We start from the raw sequence: 22,298 nt of genomic DNA, 5'->3' as shown, positions 1-22,298 counted from the left end.
CTTGATATAAAATCCATACCCAGCAAAAAGCCATTAAGCTTTTCCACAAAACTTCCTTTCAATTGATTGGCTGCCCATAGTAGAACTCATCCTAGAAGTGATTATTTTGCATTATATCTTGTCATGGGTTTTTTTTATATCTTAACTGGCAAACCATTGATACTCATGGCCCACAATGTTGACAAAAACCTTTAGCTCTCAAAAGACTTAGATTCCTAAAAAGTAATTTTGTATAAGTACCCCAAATCAATCACATTCTCAACATATGTAATATGTATGCACCTAGCTAAGCATTACTTTGTATCAGCAGCCATCAACATTGTTCAGTGTCCCATGGGTACAGGCTGGTCTTATAGGAAACTGGTGTGAGGAATAATGCTGAATCTCAGTAAGATGTTGAAAAAATAAAATTGATTAGAGTGGCAAGACATGTGATTTCTAGCACCAATCGTCATATACAATAGACATTGTTTTTTAATAAATTCTAGCTGAGTTCATGGAGGTATGAGAATGGGGGAGAGGTCTCAGGGTAAATATATTCATGAAGTAAGCATGCACTATATTTTTGTGTCAGTAGACAGGGATTTCACGTGGTTGGGTATAGACATGGACTACGTCAGAATAAGTATATTGTCTGGCGTGCTTTAGATTGTTTCATTTCTTCTGTAGCCTGAATAAACACTGCCAGTTGTTAAAAAGACATAAATATTTGCCATGGTAAATACATTTCTATATTCTGTATTTACTGGTGAGTCTAGGACTGTTTTCCAACTTAAAACAATGACCGGGCTCATCAAAATTATATCCACTGAGAATGTGACCTTCAGATAACATTTCTTGAAGTTACTCTTGAAGAATAACCCACTAGATTTCCTTACGGGGCTCATACTAGGCCATAACAATTCTCCTATCGTGTTCTAAAATCTTATCATCATCAAAATAACAAGTGAACTCTTATAATAGGCATTCTCTTTCTGTGTTGCATTTAAATGGCTTTGCTATTTTTTTTTGTAATAAGCTATTTGTGTTCCTTTTGCTTCAGTCATTTTATCTTTGTCACCTTTGCTGCTATCTTGGTGTTCTTTAATGGGATGATGAAAATTCAGAAAAGCTGTAATTTTACTGCAAGCTATATCCCAAGACAAATTTATAAGCTTAACTTGGTATCAGAAATGAAGCTAGAAGGAACATACCTTTGCTCTAAGTTACAAAATGTACTGCTCTTTCAAGCTTGAAGTGTGTTGAATATAATGTGTTGAATAAAAAGTCCTGATTTTAAGAACTCTGCACAGGAATACAAAGCTGTTTAACCAGCTAACTATTCGAATTATGACATCAGGTTGTGAAACTGATATTTTGGATGAAGCTATGTACGATGATATTAAAAACCCCAACATTTTCCATAGAAAGACAAATGGGCAAGTTTATCACATACTACTGTATTAGAGTAATATTTAAATTGACCAGTTACTGGTGTTGACATGTTAACATGCTGTTACTGTCAGGTACCACTGAGTCCGTTTTGATTCATGTAAAACATAGCAAAATACTGCCCAGATCTCAGCAGCACACGGTTGTTATGTTTGAACCCATTGTTGCAGCCACTGTGTTGCTCCACCTCAGTCATGGCCTTCCTTTTTACATTGAATATTTTTCCAAAAATTATGTGTTTTACCAGGGAGTGGTCTCTCCTGATAGCATGAGAAAAGAACATTAGAAGAATCTCATCATCCTTGCTTCCAAGGAGTACTCAAGCAGTATTACTTTCAGGACAGATCTGTTTGTTCTGGTCGTACACAGTGCTTTCAATATTTTTTTCAGACACCATAATTCAAATGCATCAGTTCTTCTGTGGTATTCCTTATTCATTGTGTCCAATTTTCGCCAAAATGAACACAAATAGCTTATTAGAAAAAATAGCAAAGCCATTTAAAATGCAGCACAGAAAGAGAATGCCTATTATAAGGGTTCACTTGTTATTTTGATGATGATAAGATTTTAGAACACGATAGGAGAATTGTTATGGCCTAGTATGGGCCCCATAAGGAAATCTAATGGGTTATTCTCCAAAGGTTACTTCAAGAAATGTTATCCGAAGGTCACATTCTCAGTGGATATAATTTTGATGAGCCCGGTCATTGTTTTAAGTTGGAAAACAATCCTAGACTCACCAGTAAATACAGAATATAGAAATGTATTTACCATGGCAAATATTTATGTATTTTTAACAATTGGCAGTGTTTACTCAGGCTACAGAAGAAATGAAACAATCTAAAGCACGCCAGACAATATACTTATTCTGACAGCAGTAGTTCTACCCTGTCCTATAAGGTTGTTAGGAGTCAGCATTCACTTGATGACAGTGAGAGTAGGGGAGGAAGGGGTGTGGAGCGGGAAGGGGAAGGAGAGAGAAAGTGCAGGCTGTAGTCTGTGATCTTCATCAGGAATTGCTCCAAGTCTCTTGGCTTTCAGCAAGCAGGGTTGTGCTGTCTGCATAAAGGAATTGTTAATGACTCGTCCCCCAGGCTGATGCCAAATTGGTCCCCATGTGGTCCAGATTCTTGGACTATTTGCTCGGGCTATACATGGAATAAATGTGGTTTAAAAATAGGACACTGACCTAGACCTTTCTTGATTTTAAACCATATAGAACCGCTTGTTCCAACAACTGCCTAGATCTATGTCCAGATTCCACATGACCACAGTTCATGCACTGGGATCCCCGTTCTTGGCCATGTAATCCATAGTTTGTTACATGCCACACAGTGAATTGACTTGGCGTAATTAATAAAACACAAGTAAACATCTCTATGATATTCTCTTTTCACTCGGGATCCATCTGTGGTCAGCAGGGATATTTTTCATGTCACATTCTTTTCTGAATTCAATCTGAATTTATGGAAGCTCCTTACTGAGGCACTTCAGTGAGCATTTATTAATTAACCTCAACGAAATTTTACTCTTATGTTATTTAAATAATATTATTTAGTAATGTCTGCCGCTTTAGTTGGAATAGGCACAAATACAGGGACTCCTCTAGTCAACTGGGGAGGGAGTTGTCTTCCAAAATTGTTGGCAAAACTTACTGAATGCTTCAAGAGATGAATCAGACTTTGAAATATTTTATTTGATATTCTATGAATTTCCAGTGTCATTCATCCCTAAGACCATCAGTGCAGCTTTGACTTCTTGAAATGTTACATATATATTTATCACATGCATGTTATTTTTTGAATGTTTGAATATTAACCAATTCCATTTCGTACAGTGACTCTTGATATTCTTTCTATCTTCTTTTGATGCTTCTTGCGTCATTTAATATTTTCCCTTAGAAAACTTCACTATTGCAGCTCAAGACTTGATTCATCTCTTTAGTTCTTTCATCTTGAGATAAGCTAGGCGTGGTCTTCTCTTTTGATTTTCTAACTCCAGGCTTCTGCACATTTTGTTCTAATGTTTTACTGGGTCTTCTTGGGCTGCCTTTTGAAATTTTATGGTCAGCTCTTGTACTTAATCATCCTTTCCACTTGCTTTGATTACTCTACATTCAAGAACAAGTTTCAAAGTCTCTTCAGACATCCACTTTGGCCTTTTCTTTGCTTCCTTTTAACCTTTTGCTTTCTTCATGTATTCTTGATGTCCTCCCACAATGTATCTGTTCGCCAGTCAATAGTGTTCAAGGTGTCTAGCCAATAATGTTCGTTGTGTCTGGATTCAGGTGAGATATAACCAAGGCTGTATTTTGGCTCTAGTGGATTGGTTTGCATTTTCTTCAAGCTTCAACCTGCGTTGGTGGAAAGAATGTCCCCAACAAATCAGCACTGGTCTGAGAGGTGCAATTGTACAGCGTACATAAGTAAAGATCACAGTGAAGTCATAGAGAGCGTGAGAGATAGAGGAGAGATTGAAGTCATGGAGTCAGACACAATTCATGGTAGCGTGCTCACCTCAACCCCGCTTGGTGGTCCTTGTGGGGAAAGCCTAGGAGCGAGAGCAGGGGAGCCCAACTGTATTGCTAACCAAGGGTTATAACTACTTAGGAGGGGGTGTGGTTACAGGTAAACACACATCACAGGAAGGCGCAGTACAATAGGCATACACATCATAGGAAGGGGATGTATGATAGGCATGAGCATGACAGGAAGGGGATGGGCTAGGGGTGTGCCCATAGGAAGGGGAAGGACTAGAAGTATACATGTGACAAGATAGTTGGACCCTAGATTCATGATGGCAGCCTAATCTGGGTCACCCTTGGGTGGACTTGACCTCTCTGGGGTCTCCTACAAGGAAACAGTCAACTACTATCCTTATCCGAAGGGAGTGGGTCCTACTTGCTGTGGGATAAACAGTGGTGACTGCTTGCTCTAGATGGCTGACAACCCTTAGGAAGAAGAACCCGTGACCTACTTCTGTTGACCTCCAACTGTATAGTCATTTTCCATGCGTACCAAGCAGCTAAATTTGGGATACATTTGGGGGAGACAACTTGGGATATATCTTTCTGTTCCCCACAAACCTGAACTTGCATATGAGTAACTGATGATCTATCTGTTCTATTGTCAGCCACTGACCTTGTTTTGACTGATGATGTTGAGCTTCTCCATTGTACTTTGATAAGGATGCTGTCAATTTGGTTCCTATGCATTCTATCCATTGAGGTCCATCTGTATAGTCACCATTTACATTGTTCAAGATAGGTGTGATAAAGAAGTCCTTGGTTATTCAAATATTAATTAAGTGATCTCCAACTGACCACTGGTGGTGTAGTGGATTACGTGTGGGGTGGCTAACTCTAAGGTCACCAGTTCAAAAGCTCCTGCCACTCTTTGGAATTAAGGCAAGGCTTTCTGCTCCCATAAAGATTTACAGTCTCAGAAAACCACAAGGGAATTCTATTCTGTCCTACATAGTGACTATGAGTTGGAATTGACTCTATGACGGCGAGTTTAAATAAAGCTTTGCTTCTATCACTAAGCCCTATTATCTAACTTCTATTGTTCCTTCCTCTTTGCCTCAAACTTTCCCACTCATGGGGCTAATTATAGAATCATGACTGGTGACAGATCAAATCTTTACCTAGGTATGGCTCATGAGCATATGTCTGGGAATCATGCCTGTCAGAACAGCAGCTGTCTAGCTAACATGGTGACAGTTTTCAGAAAATCAGGAAAGATACACTCCGGCATGTTCCCTGATTCTCTGTGCAACACTGAGTACAAGTTTACCCCACTTCCTTGCCCTTGAGCTGGCCCGGAAGTTGTAATCTACCATCAAACATACTCTGTCTGAGGACAAATTTGCCACATTGCTCACAAATAGTCATAAAGTTCATAACTAAGAGCTAAACTGATGTCAAGACTCAAAATGGAGTGAAGTCTGTGGTGACATGAAGTTCTTTGGAATAGCTGTTCTAATATTGTCTTGTACCACTCACCAAAGAGACTCATGCAAGTAGGGTGGGTGACATACTCAGAGAGGAGCCGGGTCAGTCTTGCCGCTTCTCTGAGCATAAGAAACCCATCTCAATAGCAGCAACAGAAATCCCACGGCCATCAAGAAAGAAGAGCACTAGTTGAGTGTGTGAGGTCCTTGACTGCAGTGATGGAGGCAGCAGAGTCCTGGCACTAAGACCGTGAGACAGAGTCAAAGAGCACTGAGACCGTGAGAGCGAGCAGAGAAGCTCACTGAAAGTATGAGGCAGAATGGTAGGCACCTTTCCTGGCTCCGAGAAGCAACACTCAAAGAAGCACATGGCTAGCAACAATGAAGCATCCTTACCATTTAGTAATCTTTAAGCTTCCCTCACACTCACTCTCATCAAACGACTCATAACAGTCGGGCTTGGCAGAGTAGAACTGCCCTGTGAGTTTCTGAGTCGAAAGCTTCATTTTCTCCTGCTTCAAGGGGGGTGGTTTCAAAATGCTGAACTGCTATTATCAGCACAACCCACTGTGCCACAGGGCTGCCTAGCTTCTTACTAACCCTTCATAACTGTGACCGCCGCTGAGGTCTATGAGGCCATTGTAACAAATGATTGAATCCAGCACAGTACCTTTGTAGGAAGGAAGGATTTCTGTCAGAATAGAATAATGAAATATGGAGGGTGGAGACCTCTGAACTCTGCCTTGTGCCAACTGACTTTAGGTTGGTGTGATATTGGATACCCCTTTCTACTGGCAGAGACAGCGGGTATCAGACCTCACTCCGACACCATGGTTCCCTAGTGTTCCTAATGTCTACTCTGCCACAGACAAAGTGCTTTGGCATTTAAATTCTAATGCAATAAATACATTTCATTTTTATCGCCTGTGTTACACTCTAGAGAATCTTTCATTAAACGTGGGGAAGTATGTTAAAATGTTACTGTGCTAGTATAGCTTTTCTTCTACTACTGGAAACAGGAGCACGTGAGTGCTAAGCACTGGCTGCTATCTTACCAGGATAACTACGGGGTGTCCCAGGAGCCAGGGCCCTGCTACTCTGCTTTTGCCCTCACTGATTCATGTGTACTTCCATCAGAGTTTGTTATTTATACTCTGTTTCATAGATGTTAGCATTAGCACAATCATTTACAACATTCCAGTAACATTTTCTTTTCAAAATACTTTTTTAAATGCATCGCTTCATACAGTGGATATGTAGAGCCAAGAGGAATTATGGGGATTTGCATGGAGGACATGATAAACATCAGCAACACAAAATTCAGTAAAATTGAAGTTAGTACCTACTAGAGGTTACCACTGGAGGTTGGCACATCTACTCCTCTAACACATAGCCCCTAATGTACTGTTTGCAGAATGTCTTTGCGCAGAGCCGGGCCTAGAAACCTGACAGAAGGTTGCTCGGGCCCTTGCTCTGCTGGTGATGCTGGGAAACACCTCACAAACCATTAGCACGCCCATGGAGAGACAGAATAGAGTCAGAGGCAGCTGCGAGATGACACCCATGGCTCATGGGAGTAGAATGTTGTGGACATTTATGGTTGCTCAAAAAGTGGTGTAATATTTGATCGTACCTGTGCCCATTCCATAAGCTAGTGTGTTTGAAGTGTGCTAGCATGTGATTGTGAACAGCATACCAGTGCACACGTTTATGAATGTGAGTCCTTACATTTCTGGACACACGGACATATTCAAGGATTTTCCATGGAATGATCATTGTTTCTGCAAGTTAAAAAATATATAGATAGATCAGAAACTCTTCCCAAAAGAAAATGGCCAAAATCTAGAGATTAAAAGCCTGAACAAGTAGACACCACCCGTAACTGAAAGTCTTGTCTGAAGAGCCTAGAGTCTACATCTGAGGAAAGGTAAATTGAAAACATCTCAGCTCTCCAGAAGTATAAAATGTATTCTATTTGTATACAAATAAAATGGCCTCACACGCAAACACACAACCTTGTAAACTAAACATAGCAAAATAAATGAGCTAATACCTTGCAGTGAAAAGCATATGCTAAACTGTTTGACTATGGGACTGGACATAACTACATTAAAATCTTCCTTTTCTTCCTCACCAGCCGTGTCACGTGAGGGAGGGACCAATTCCTTCCATGTAAATCATTTTTCAATGGCTTGAAATAGTTCTGAACTTCAGGCATTGCTATGAGGGTAATGTCTGTCCGTTGCCCAACATGGATGTAGTATTCAGTAAGTAATAACTATCATCATTAATAACACGTGTAATGGCATAAGTATGCCATTAAAATAAAATTCAATAAGACAATAGCTAGACAAAATCATGTGATCAGATATTCTAAATGTTATTTTCTTTATGTAGGTTTTATTTTCATTTAATTCACATATAATGCAATCCAATCACATTTAGAAAAGTTATACAGTCATCACCACAATCAGTTTTAGAACATTTCTTCTTTCTTGTACTCATTGTTAGCTTGCCATATCTGCCCCACCTCTTCTCCCATACCCCAAGAATCCATTAATCCAGTTTCTGTATCTATAGATTTACCTATCCTGTATTTTACATACACCAATATCAATAACATTGTAAATAAATATTTTATTTTAACTCTTAAAATTTTATAAGCAGATATTTGAGTCCAAAATATGATCTTTACAGAAAATGTTATTATTCTATAAAAATATTTTAGCCTTCCCACCTAAAGGAAATAAGCCTAGTGTGTTTGACATATTGAAAAAAATAAAACAATCAAGTTATGATACCTAGCAATCTAATTTAATTTGTCTTTGGTTTGATTGAATTGCTTTGGTTTGTTCACCAACAATCTAGCCCAACCCTTGTACCTACAAAGGTAAAAAAAGAACGTTTTACCTTCATTTCAGCCCTGATTATGTGCTCTTGTCCTTCGTTTGAGTGCCACACACCCTAACACAAGTTAGAGGGTCACTGAGAGTCAGAGTGGACTCAATAACAGTGACTGGGTTGCTTTGGAGCAACACAAAAAAACAAGAAAAGCAAATTTGCACCTTTCCTCATTTATATTGTTTTGACAGCTTTCATGTCTATTTCCATTTGGAAATAATTTAGTGCTCCATTGTGTCTCTCTTCTCTACCGATACTCAAGGTCTCTCCAGGACCTTTCGAAGCAAACAGACATTCCGTATGGCACCGTCCTGGACTCGGCAGTCTATGAGCATGTCCGAATCAAGGGGCTGAATCCCTTCGAGAGGGACAGCATGTATTCCCAGATGTGGCGGATGATCAATCGAAGCAATGGATCAGAGAACAATGTTCTGGAGTCGCAAGCAGGCATCCAAAAGGTACGAGCATGGTCCTTCACTTGGAGGTTTTGACATGTGGTTTCCTGTGTTCCAACTGCTATGTTGACATTTGTGTTTTCCTTAAATTCTGAAAATGAATCTTTTAGTTTAATTATACCTTCTCTTTATTTAATTTAGGTTTTTGAGGAGTTTTAGTCAAACAGGGAATTAAGTCTTTTACGGTGCATCCAATGGTTACGTTCTCAATGGCCTCCCAGAGCTAGAAAAATATGAGCTGGACTTTGTTGAAGGACTTATTTTAAGGCTGTAAATCCCATTCCAAATCCTATTCCAAATATCATTTCGGTTATCAGATTATTTTGTTTAGGGCAATTTTTGTATAGGACATTTGTTTTTGATGAGCACTTTATCTTCACTTGTGATCGTGTGAAGTTATCTAGTAATACAAGTTGTCAGCAAAATCAGTTCCTTGCAAATGTCTGTTTCTATTTTCAAAGGTGAACATTTTAATTTACATCTTGTTTGTCTACACCATAATTTAAAAGTAACCTTACAACAAAAGGCTTGGAGAGCAGTCCTTTATGTAAAAAAAAAAAAATACTTCACATAAATGAGTATCCCGGACTGCTTTGTAAACATGTATAGAGAAGAAAGTCTGTCTTCCTCGGGCCCTGTCTGTATCCAGGGAGAGAGCTGGGTTGGTTTTCTGCATAGAATTCTCCTCCATGCTGCGGGAAGCCCGTGGTCAGTGGGCAGTCAGTCATGAGAGGATGCTGAGGGAGGAGCTGGTGGCATTTGCAGCAGCATCATGGAATGAATGCGTCTTCCTCTTCGCTGTTAGCTTCCCTGGCGTTATCATCAGGACCCCAAACTCGATGTCTACATTTGAAAGGTAGTTTCAAATAGTACTGTGTCAGGGCACGTTTTTATTGTTGTTACTCAAAGTAAAAGATAGGTTTACAATGTAAACGTTACATGGGTACAAACTTGTTACAGAGTAAAGCACACAGAAGGATTCTGGAATATATGTGACCATTTTGTTCATTTTCCATTTTGAGAATTTTAAATCAGTAACTGCAACGAGAAACTCCAGCGTTTTTTCTTAATTTAACCCTGGTTTGCGATTTCCGAGGTAATCTTAGTGTCCGGTGCCAGCATCCTTGAATGTAAACCAGGCCTTCTTGGGAGAATTCAGATACTTAGATCCACGTAAATATAGAGACAGTCATCGTTGATCAAATGCTCCACTTTTCATTTGAAAATGGAAATGGTCCTTGTAATACTTTCACATATACACATGACTTTAGCCCCAAAGTAAACCCTTTCAAAGTCTTCTACCTTGTAAGATATGGCTTAGAGGGATGACTTTCACAAGTTTCTTTATTCTGCAATTGTCAAACACTGCGCAGAATCAACACTCTGAAGAGGATACCAATTACACCAGCGACAGCCGTTATCACTCTTCCCCTGTGGAAAACACAAACGAACTATTGTCAGGGGCCAGGTTTCTTTACAAAGCACATTCTGTATACACCGTAAGACGGTGCCTGAGTGAGAGATGCTGAGTGCCAGATTGGTGGTGAGGGGTTCTCAGGAAGATGAGCCCATAGGTGCAACCTTATCAAACTTCAACAATGAAACATGAATAAAGCATTTTGGAAATAAATTGTTCTATTCCAACAATGAAACAGATGGTTCGAAGCGGTCCCACGAAGTGGAGTTGAGCCTTTCATAGGCGCTTCTTTTGATTGCACACCTGAAGGGTACGGAGAGACTGAACAAGGTCTTCTTCTAATAGCCCTTTCTTGGTATTTTTCCTGAAGCTTGTCTCTCTGTTTATTCCACAGTCTTCATACAATAAAGTCAACTCCTTGCTCTTCTAATAGAAACACTAAAATAACAATTGCCTTCTCTACCTTTCCAGTAGAAGCCAAATGTTCTAATGAAATAAATATTATATTGTTATCTAGTAAAAACTCAACTTTATAGAGTACATCAGATAGTTGAACCTAATTTTAAGTAGTTGTGCCAAAAATACGTACTTAAAAATGAAATTGTATATGAATTATATATTGTAAGTGTATATCTATATATCTATATCTATATATATAGATATATATATAGATAGATTATAATGATCTTTATGAAATTCCAAACAATCTTTAGAACATCATCATCTTAGGGATCATGTTTTTTCCCCTTACTTTTCTTAGGGGCTCTTACATCTCTTATCACAATCCATACATTCATCCAATGTATCAAGCACATTTGCACATATGCCGAAATCATCATTTTCAAAGCATTCTCTTCCCACTTGGGCCCCTGATATCAGCTCCCCATTTCTTCCCCCAACCTCCCCGACCCAACCTCCCTAAAAACGCTTGATAAGTTATAGATTATTATTTCATATCCTATATAGTCCTCCCCTTCACCCACAACTTTCCTCTAAATCTTTGATGCTTCCTTCCCCCCACTATCATGACCCCAATTCTACCTTACAAATCAGATTAGACCAAAACATGCACACTGCTACAGATAAGAGCCTGCAACACAGGGAATTAGGGCCAACAATGAGAGTAGAGATACCAGGAGGATTAGGGGAGGGTGGGGGAGAAAAGAGGAATTTATCACAAGGATCAGATACCTATAACCCCCTCCCAGGAGGACGAATATGTAATTTTTTAATACTGGTTTTCCTCATTCCATCTAAGGAAAATACAGAGTATATAGTAGAGAGAGGCTTATATAGACTTGTATTTTTCCCTTAGGAAACTATCCAGAATACTAGTTTCTTTCACTTCACAAAAATGTGGCATTGTTGTTAAGGCACCATGCTTTCTTAAAAAAGGACACATTATAATATCACTCCAAGTCCAATAAACTAGACATCAGCAAGATGTTACGAACAAATATAGGAACAGATGAAGGGGTGGCGCTTTATGAACACTCAAACTCCTTCCAAGCACACGTATGGGTGGTGCATCTTGGGCACACAGGGACTCTGTTTGATACCCATTTTTAAGACAAAAGGTAGGAAACACAATTCTAAGACTAAAGATGCCCCAAATAGAAATCATCTCTTCAGCATTTAAGAAAAATTAACATCTTTAGTATTAGTATTTTCCCTTTTCTTAGGTGATCATATTATATTATCCTTTGGTTCTTTATGTAAATTCAGTTTCCTGATGAGAAATTATCTGTTCAATGGAATAGGTTGGCCAGATTCTCCTGTAAGGACAGTCAGCTCCACTTGTGTTCGTTGAATCTCAAAGTAATTCATTCATTAGAATGTTTTACAATACAATGGTGATCAAGGTTCATGGTCATCATCTAGGCATTAAAGGCTTTAAATAGGATTCTTGCTTTTAAATGACCTAATAAATCTTCTATTTCTTAAAGTTGTCCTTGCAAAAAAAATCTTCTACTTGGTAACAATCACCATACTGGATTAAATTGCGTTCCCCAGATTGTGTAAACTAGTCTAGCTCATTAGTCTCACTCTCATGTTGCTGTCCTTCATTTTGTGATCTGATGTAATTACCCTACATTTTCTGGAGTATTATAAATTCTGACCTCCATATCATAATGAAGAATCTCCGATGATGCGGTTGGGTAAGCTCTGGAGGACTAATCACATGTTCAGTGGTTCAAACCCAGCAGCCAGTCCATAGGCAAAGGCTTACAGTTTCAGAGAGCATACAGGTCCATTATGAGTCATCAGGGGATTTGAGGTTATATGTTCATCAGGCAGGACTAGTGAGATTATCTCTTGAATCACTAGCCTTACTCCGATCACAACCCTTACCCAAGTCATGTCTTTGCTTGAGAAAATAGAGCAGAAGGAGAGGGACCTCCCCCCAAAAGAGCTAGGAAGAGGGTGTGTCCTTCACCAAGAACCTCCTAGACTCTGGGGATGATTGATGTCACGACCTATGGAGACATCCAAGGACCAAGAGGCAGAAGCCAAGTGGCAGGAATCTTCTTCAGAGCTCACAGAGAGAGAAGTCCGTCCCTTGAAGCCAGTGCCCTGAATTTAGATTTCTTGCCAACAAAACTGTGAGAAAGTTAATTTCTCCTTGTTAAAATTCTCAAAATGTGCTATTTCTATCTTAGCAGCACTCATAACTAAGACAATAACTACCACCACAAAACATTTTGATGGCTATAAATGTTATTAAGCCACAGTTTCATCTATTATTTGCTACATTTTTATATTCATATCCTTGATCTGTTACTATATTCACTCCGCTTGCAGTCACTTAATTGACATCAGTATTTTGTGATCTGATGATGCTGATATAAAACCTTTCACTAAGTTAATGATGATGCTTTAAAGAAGTGAATGGCCTTGAGATGTTAGCGATGGGCTCTATCTCCTTCACACATATGCCAGAGATTCAGCTATAGATCCTATAGATATCTTCTGCATTTTATCCAAAGGTGCATTGCCTCCTTGAATTTTAACATCATGACCTCTAGTTAATGGGATTGGAAGGCAAATGTGTGTTGCAGGGATAAGAGGGTTGGCTGGTTCAGATTTATGAACTAACTATGTGGTGGAATGAACTGGAGCCTTACCTTAGACTGTGCTTACTAACTAGTTCTTGGACAAATTATTTTCCTTCATATTGCCTATTGGTAAAAATTATTTAGTGGAAATAGAAATTCTTAGTTTACATTCCTATTCCAATTTAGGAGCCAAAGCTCCCACACTTTCCATCTTATGATAAAGTTTCATTACAGACACTTTTGAATATCTTTAATTTGCTTTTCTCTCAGTAGATTAAGTGTTCCAAATGAAATGTGTCGAAAAAAATATATTTATTCATTCCTTATTCATTTACAAATTTTATCAATATTCCCTAAATATCAATTATATGTCAGAGTTCAGACCCACTGCTGTCAAGATGATTTGAGATGATAGAGGTTCCGCAAGGATAGAAAAGAGCTCCCCATATAGGGTTGCTATGGGTCAGAATGGACCGTCGGGCAGTGAGTGACCCCATTAGGTTTCAAAACTGTAAATCCTAACAGAAGCTAATAGCTGCGTCTTCCTGCAGAGCAGCTGGCGGGCTTGAATTGCTCTTTTTCCATTAGTGGCTGAGTGCTTCAGCCATTGTGCTCCTTATAACCGAGGCACTGGGAAAAGAGACTGGTGATGCTGGTAACTAGTTTTTTGAAATATAGTACCTGATCATGGGAAATTGGAAACAAAACAAACAGACAAAATAAAGTATGATGCGTATATGAAAATAAACAACTTCATGTACTATCGTATAAACGTCATCAAAGTATTACCCGAATGCTCCTTAGAGTGGGTGGAGAGGGCTTGTCTCCTGTACTTGGAACATGTTATCGGGAGAGAGCAGTCTCTGGAAGAGGACGTCATGCTTGGTAAGGGAGAAAGGAACTTAGGATGGACAGGGTGACTGGAACCAGGGACTCAAACATCAGAACCACTGTGAGCACTGGGCAGCAGCAGCTGGTGTTTTGTGCTGCTGTAGATTGGGTCGCTGTCAGGTGGAACTGACTGGATGCAGGGTGAGACTCTCAGAGCAACCTTGCACAAAGTATAGAATCTCACGGCCCTCGAGGAAATGCTGGCTTTTAGCAACCCTTGAATGACAGCCTTGAACTCCCGGAGAGTTTCCAAGACTACAACTCTTTACAGGTGTAAAGGCCAGTCTTCCTACCAAGTAAAGAATCCACTCAAGGGAAAAGGATTAGGTAAAGTCTCCTGATGACGAGCTGGTCTTGTGGGAAAGCAGGTAAAGAGACTCTGAGAGCCTCCATCACAGAGGCAGGAAGTGTCTTCCAGAATCCATTTAAATCAGCGTGCCTTGATAGTGCTGAATCAGCAAGTATGGAATAAAATTGCTAGCCTATCAAACAGAGACTTGTTTTGATAAATAAACAAAGTTTTATTTCAGTCTTATGTTTTTATACACACTCATCAACCTTATATTTTTATATAATACAAAATCATTAAACCTCCAACATTCTTATATTTTAAAAATAATCCATGAATGGTAGAGTATATAATTTGCCACATAAATCTTTAGCCAATCACATACACAAATATCAAATATATATTTTCTAGTTATATAGTCTAAGGAAATCTCTCCATCTCCTAGTATTAATACTAGTGTTACTACTACATACCCTACATTTGTAAGTTATTTTTTTTCTTATCTTTAAACAATCATGTATTTCAGCCATACAAACATTAGTTAGGCATTTGTGATGTTTTTAATATTTCCATACAAATGGAAAGTTTGATACTGAATATGTAAGACCAAAAAAATCAAAGCATTTTACGATGTTAGAGAAGAATATTGAGGGTCCTCGGTTGGTCACAAGAACAAATCAATCTGTTTTGGAAGAAGTACAGCCAGAAGGCTTCATTTCACATACTTTAGACATGTTGTCAGGGGAGACCAGGCCCTGGACAAGGACATCATGCTTGGTGAAGTAGAAGGCAGTGAAAAGGAGGAAGACCCTCCACAAGATGACTGACACAGGTGCTGCAACAACGGGCTCAAATATATGAAAATTTGTGAAGATGACACAGGATCGGGCCCTGTTTCCTTCTATTGTACATGGGATAGCTGTGCGTTAGACGTGACTCAATGGTACCTAACTATATATGTGTGCCTGCATGTGTTTGTGTTATGTGTGTGTGTGTATTGTGTGAGATTGGTTGTAGGATGGAGAGATAAATAGTTTGGCAGCTTTGCCTCTCTCTTGTTCTTTGATCATCAAGGGTGTGGGTGGCCTTGCTTGTTCTGTGCCTCCATTTGCAAGCTACACTACCTGTGGGACGCCTAACCCTTGGACTGTGTGGCTGTCACTTGAGCTTCCTTCAGAACCTGCTTCACCATGCTGCTGGAAGGTACATCTCTTGAGCTGAGGACTGTCGGACCCTGTCATCTGGCTGATTGTTGGTGACCTGCTTGCGGTTTGCTGTCTGTGGCTGGATAGCATGAATTGCTCTACAGAGGACTACCCGGCGGCCCAGAAGACTTGAAGGACTGCCAGTGTATTCACTGTCTCATGGAAGGGAGTTGCACTGAGCCACTTGTACTGCTTTATAGAGTAGTTAACTGTTTAGCTCTTATGTTATCTATCTATATGAATATATGAAAAATTATTAGTGTCCTGGATTTGTTTCTCTAGAGAGCCGTCTAACATTTATATATATGTGTGTATATATGTGTGTGTGTATCCACCCTATATATAACATATATAGTATTTATATATACCCACCATGTATGTACATATATGTATGTATATATATATATCCACCCTACTAGTCGGTTGGGCATACTGTGGTAGCTGTGCGTGTTATAATAGCACTAGAATTTACACCAGCAGCATTTCAATACAAGCAGGATTGCCAATTATGAGGTAACTAGGAAGAAGGACCATGATCCACTTCTGAAAACTTGAGCTAATGCTGGAGGAACCTCCCCTCACTCAGAAGGCACTCATCATGTATCTGGGGCCGCACTTCCTCCTCAGAGTACAGTAGACCTTAGTGACCCGGGTGGAGTAAAGCTTTCAGGGCCTGTATTTGCTGATGGGGCACAACGCAGAATACGAACAGTTGAAACATTCATAAGACTGCAACATAAAGTGTACAAAGTCTGACTCTTTTAAAATAAGAAATCTGCCAGAGGAAATGGCACACATAATGATAATTGTCCTAGATGTTAGTAAGCTGAAAGGAACTGGCATTGACCATATTGAATCAGATGCACATAGGGTCTATGTGGTGGAGTGAAATTTCTAATGTGGCTCTTCTATTTATGTGTCTATAACTTCAACCAAATTATTGGTGTGTGTAACACTAATAGAGGGATTGGTCAGTTTTAGTTGGCACTCCCAGACTGTAAGGATGAGCCATCTTTTAATCATGAAAGACAGAGATTTCCCAAGACCACTGGAAGAAGATGCCCTAGTGTAGCATGTTAGAAGGGGTGGAGACCTAGACCAGGAGCACCAGAGGTTGAGGGAAGGACACCATTAAACAGAACAGCACCCAGTGAGGCAGAGCAGGGAGATTGTGAGGCAGAGAAGGGAGCTGGCTTCTTGGCCCATGGAGGTGAAAGCCAAGAAAACACTTGGCTGAGAAGCCTAGGACTCCAGAGAGACTTAGCTGCTGAGAGGAGTTTTTGCTGTGGACAAATGGCTCTATCATTACTATTTACTAATTCTGGCTTTTGGTAACCCATCAACTCCCCTAATAAACATTCTTAATTGTCCTGTGAAGCCATTGCAAAGAATTTTTGAACCCTGAAAACAAGTAGAATACCTTGAGAGGAAAGATTGGTATCAGAATAAAGAAGGATGGAGGGTGGAGGCATGTCTGACCCCTGCCTCGAGGCATGAAGAAACCCAGAGGAGGTCAGATATGGCCCCCATGCTGATTCCTGTGTCAGAAAGGTCAAGTTCATGAGGAAGGACATTGTGTGGGTCATTAGAAAGGACATTTCAAGGTCTGTCTTATAGTATAATCTTGTCAGTAATAGGGCAATATCGACATATCATCAGAAAACCAGTTAATGCAACTGTTATTTAAATTACACACCAACTGGCTTCATTTTGATTTGATCAGACAAGCAACAAGATGCATTAATAATTGCTGGCTATTGACATACTGATCATGGAAGCAATGAGGAAGGATCAACAGTGGAGAAATATAGCCTAGTGGTAGAAATATAATAAAAATTTACCAGCCCAAAGACTTTCTCATTGCAAATACCTTTCTTACAGCAACATAAACAGTGGACCACATACGTGGACCTTACCACATGGAACAAAGAGAAATCAAATTGACTACATCTGTTGGAAGAGATCATGGAAAACAATCTCTCAATGTCGTGAGCCAAAACAAGACCAGGGCCAACTATAGGACAGATCATAAAGTGGTCATATGCAAGTTTGGGATGGAGCTGGAGAAAATTAAATAAGTCCACAGAGTCAAAATATGACATTGAATATCTTTGACCTGAATACAAAGACCATGTTAAGAACAGATTTAATGTATTAACAGACAATACATCAAATGACTGATGACAACGCCTAGGCAAGTTCCAGGATGTCGTAAAGCACATCACAGTTTTTCATATGGATTACATCTCAATGTAAAGAAAACAGAAATCTTTCAACTGGACCAATAACCATCATCATAATTTTCCTAGAAAAGGTTCGTGTTGTCAGGGATTTCATTTTACTTGGAGCCATAATCAATACCCAGGGAAGCAGCAGTTAAGAAATCTATTGCATTGGGGGAATCTGCTGTCACAGATTTTTTGAAGTGTTATGGGGGAAAAGCACAGATGCCATCTTGAGGACAATGGCCACCTGACACAAGCCAGGGTACTTTAAAACACCGTATTTCTATGCAACAGCCACATAATGAACAAGAACGAAGGAAGACTTGATACCTTTATGATATGGTGTTGGCAAATAATATAGAATATCCTATCAACTGCTAGAAAAATGAATGAGTCTGAGTGGCAAGAACATTCCTTAAACGTGAGGATCTACTTTCGATGCATCATAAGAAGGAGCCCATCCTCGGAGGAGAATGGACAGCATGCTTGGGACCCAGTCAGTGAAAGAGAAAACCCCCAGGGTGAATGAATAACGCCATCACTGCGTCAATGGGCTCAACCATAGCAATGGTGGTTGAGAATGCCCTTATGAATCAAGACTGAATGGACAACTCCTAACAACAACAACAAAGCATTGCTCAATAGTGTTGTTAGGGCTATAAACTATCTAATATGATGGTGCTAAAGAAGGCTGGAAAGAATATAATAGAGGCTTCAAGGGGTATCGAAAAATGAGATTAAAAGATAATGGAATTTTCCCACAAACTTTTCAAGGCCCCCTTTTATCTGAAGAATTTATAGCCATAAAGGTTTATTCTTTCATATTCCATGACCCTAACCTAAAATTCGGACCCAATTAAATTAGAGGTATAGAGAACCATCTCCAAAAAAGAAGTATAGAGAACAATCTCTATTTCCAGATAGTGTGCTGTTTAAAGAGCACTGACAAATGGAAAACTGAGAACAAATCCACAAATATTATTAGATCATGTGTATTCAGTTTTCTGATTTGCCATAGGGATCATGAGGAATATTCTTATGAATTCATTATAGAAGTGCCAAAATGAACTTTATTTGCTGTACGTAGTGATTTTAAACAAAATCTGATACAACTGGAAATTGATTAGAGAGAGTAAAAGTAGTAATAACAAAATGTTGGAATTTTTTTCCTTCAGTTTGCAAAGTTTCTGCAAGTATTTATTTAACAGCAAAACCAACACACAAACCATGAAAATGTTCTCACGTGCTCAAGCACACTAGGGGGGTCATGAGATTGAACAGTATAACATGTGAAATGTACCTGTAATGGCTTCCTAAAGAAACTACTTTCATACCTGAGTCACTGTCCATAGCTTCTAATATGTCCACAGAAAAGACTCCAGAGCTCTTTCTGTAAGTAGGCGTGCTTTCCATGTAGTATCTTGATGAGGATAAAGATATGCCTTCCAGGAAAGTCCTTCTCACAGTGAAAACAACCCTCAAAATCTAATTATACCTTTAAATAGATCTCATTATTGTCTGGGGTTGTGCATGGTCTTAATTGTGCTACTGGTCTCATTAAGTTTCTCTTACTTGAAGGTAGATCCTGATCCCTGCTATCATTTTAATTCTGTTTTTACCAAGGCAACTTGTATAGATGAAGACTATGTAGATGGGTTTGGGCGAGCTATTCCTGGAAGACTTTCACCTGTATCGGAGTATTCTATTTAAATGGGAACACATTTGTTTTTGTCTTTCTCTGCCAAGAACATTTTGTATAAATTGAATAAGTGTGGTTGGAAAAAACTTAACAATGTTTTCATCCTTCAACATTTTTGCTCTAGAGTACGTTCTATGTAGCAGGCAATATGTTAGTTAGTGGGGTGAACAGAACAACAATACACCAAAATAAGGCATTCACTGAGTCCACATCCCCTGGGAGACAGGAAATAAGATAAGTCACAGTGTAGCTTGCATAGCAGTTCACATAAGTGTTAAGAAGAAAACTATGGTGGGAGAGACGATGAGCATGGAGGCGAGTTGTCCGTGGTATTTTATCAGACTGAGAAAGAAAGCAAAGACGTAAAGGTGGTGCCAGGAGACAGAGAGATAGATCATGAGCAAGAGAAAGCTAGAAAGTGAGAGAAAGATGAACTGTAGATACTCATTTGTCAGCACTTTTTTTTTTTCGTTTTCTGTGGTAAATTTAGGTGCCTCCGCTGATATTCGGGTCAGCTTACATCTGGAAGGAGTGTGCCAGGCAGAAAGTCTGGGGTGGGGGTGCACCTGGAGGTCCAAGATTATAAAGGGAGCCAGTGAGATGCCAAAAAGAGGGGCCCCAATGGAAACTAACGTCGGGAGGTGACAGGGCTCAGGTCTTTCCACTCAAAGATCCACAGTGTGAACCATTAACATCTGTTGCATCTATAAATTGGCCAGAAATGCAGACTCTTTGAGCCAACTCAAGCCCTTCTGTAGGGAAATCCTACTTTAACAAGATCTGTAAGTGATTTGTAAGCAGACTAAAGTTTGAGCCATGCTTACATAATGTCATAGAGGACATTCTCAGATGTGTGATTTTCACATGCGTGTGATACACCGTGGTGGCATGGATTGGAGGCAGCCAGTTTGAAGTCAGCAGGTTTGACTTAGGAAAATGGTAAGGTGATCATTACTTCCATAAAAATGTAAGGTCTCGAAACCCAAGGGGGTCAGTTCTACTCTGTCCAGCATGATCCTTATGAGTGAGATCGACTCAATGGCAGTGAGTGTGATTTGGTTTGAATTTGGTGTGATATGAAATTTGGGGTCTCAAGCTGCTAAATAACATGACCTGACTCATTTAAAAAATCATTATGACTTCAGTATTGAGAAAAGCCAATATCAGCATGTCTCAGAACTTGTTGCCACTGAGTCGATGTCGACCCCACAAGACAGGCTCAAATTGCCCCAGTGGATTCTGAGCCTGTCCCTCTTTACGAGAATGGAGTAGAATGCTTTGTCTTGCTCCCTGGGGACAGCTAGTGGTTTTAAACTGCTGCCCCTGTAATTAGCAACCCAACACATAACCACCACATGCGGACCATACTTTAGAGAGCCATGAGGGTGATTTACGACATTCTGAAGTGGTTCTATTAAAAGGTTCTCCCTAGTAAAACAAAAATACATGTGAGAGAATAAAGTAGTTACTTGCATTCTCGTCCTAATGGAAGTGAGTCTATCAGATCATCTTATGAGGAATGAGACACACAACAGGTGATTTCTGGGAGCAGGTGGAGCAAATCGCTACCTCACAAGCAAGGAGCTGACCAGGAAGGAAGGCTCTGTTGGCAGCACTGCAATAGAGAAACCTGTGGAGATTATTATGGAAGTATTTGTTTTCTGATCACCTGGTATAATTCAGGAGGTGAAGGAAAATATAACTGTAGGACCTTTATACTTCTCAAATAGTCAAAGAAGGATTAACCCAGAAAGAAAACCAAGAGAAACCGAGTAGGGAAGTAGAAGACAACTGTTATTTTTAAAAAGTGTTTCAAGGAATGATCAGTGATCAAAGTAAGTTCATGGGTCAAGTATGATGAAGACTGAGGATGCTTCATTCAGTTGGCAATGAGCAATCCCTGGTGAACTTGACAGGAGAAGACCTGCTAGCGTGAGTGGAGGGAGGTAGGCGGGGGTGGAACGCAGTGGAAACATAGCAGAATGGAGCAAAATGCTGGAGGAAGTAAGCAAAGTGACTCTGGGGATAGACAAGTTTTTCAAGGAGTTGTTTGAAAGGAAGACAAAAATATGTAGGGTTTCTGAAATGGTAGATGAATTTGGGGATTTTGTGTTACTAAAAAATACGTACAGTGTTAATATATTGATGGATTGGATACAGGAAAAAATGCAAGAGAAAAAGGAAGAAATACTGAAACAATATTCTCAAGTAGCTGATGCCTAATGGGATCCTGTGCTTGAATGGAGTGTTTGGACTGGAGGCCACGGCGACACAGAGCAGCAGAAGGCAGTGCTGCAGACGGGCTTAACATCGGAAACGTTTGAAGATACTGTGTCAGGAGAATGTGGGGGCTCATTTTTACCCCTGCCTTCATGCTATAGAAATAGGAACTGTGGGGACCCAGATTCTGGAGATTTGAAAAAAGAGAAGGTAATCATGGATTTGCTGAAAGCTGTGAAGAAAGAGAAGGTGGTAATGGGCTTTCTGGGAAATGGGCTACGTGGAAGATGACTGAAATGCAATGAACTCTATAGGTCATCCTGAGTGCACTCCATTGAGGAGTGGGCATGTCTGTACATTGAGATCAGTCACCATGATAGTGGGTTTTTCTCTAACTGTATTCAACTACCTAGGTGAAAATACTGGGGGCATAGATAGGACATTTAACCAGAGCTGGTGTTTTGCGCATAAGCACGAGATAAGACAAGAGAGATGAGAGAGTTGGGAGTATATGCAAGAAAGAGATTGTTATGATTGTTCCTGGAATCTGGGCTGCAG

At 39.8% G+C, this 22,298-nt stretch overlaps 1 protein-coding gene across 3 annotated transcripts in view; it reads left to right on the top strand.

The window, feature by feature from the left end:
• GRID2 (glutamate ionotropic receptor delta type subunit 2) overlaps positions 1-22,298 on the top strand; it is a 1,629,781-nt gene that overhangs the window by 1,294,322 nt on the left and 313,161 nt on the right. For all 3 annotated transcript variants that reach the window (XM_075544881.1, XM_075544882.1, XM_075544880.1), the window contains one exon: positions 8,546-8,741. In XM_075544881.1, coding sequence (XP_075400996.1) covers positions 8,546-8,741 — 196 coding nt within the window. The remainder of the gene's footprint in view (positions 1-8,545; positions 8,742-22,298) is intronic.

The sequence above is a fragment of the Tenrec ecaudatus genome, chromosome 3 (assembly GCF_050624435.1).
Source record: "Tenrec ecaudatus isolate mTenEca1 chromosome 3, mTenEca1.hap1, whole genome shotgun sequence".
NCBI lineage: Eukaryota > Metazoa > Chordata > Mammalia > Afrosoricida > Tenrecidae > Tenrec > Tenrec ecaudatus.
This window is presented reverse-complemented; position numbering and strand designations above follow the sequence as displayed.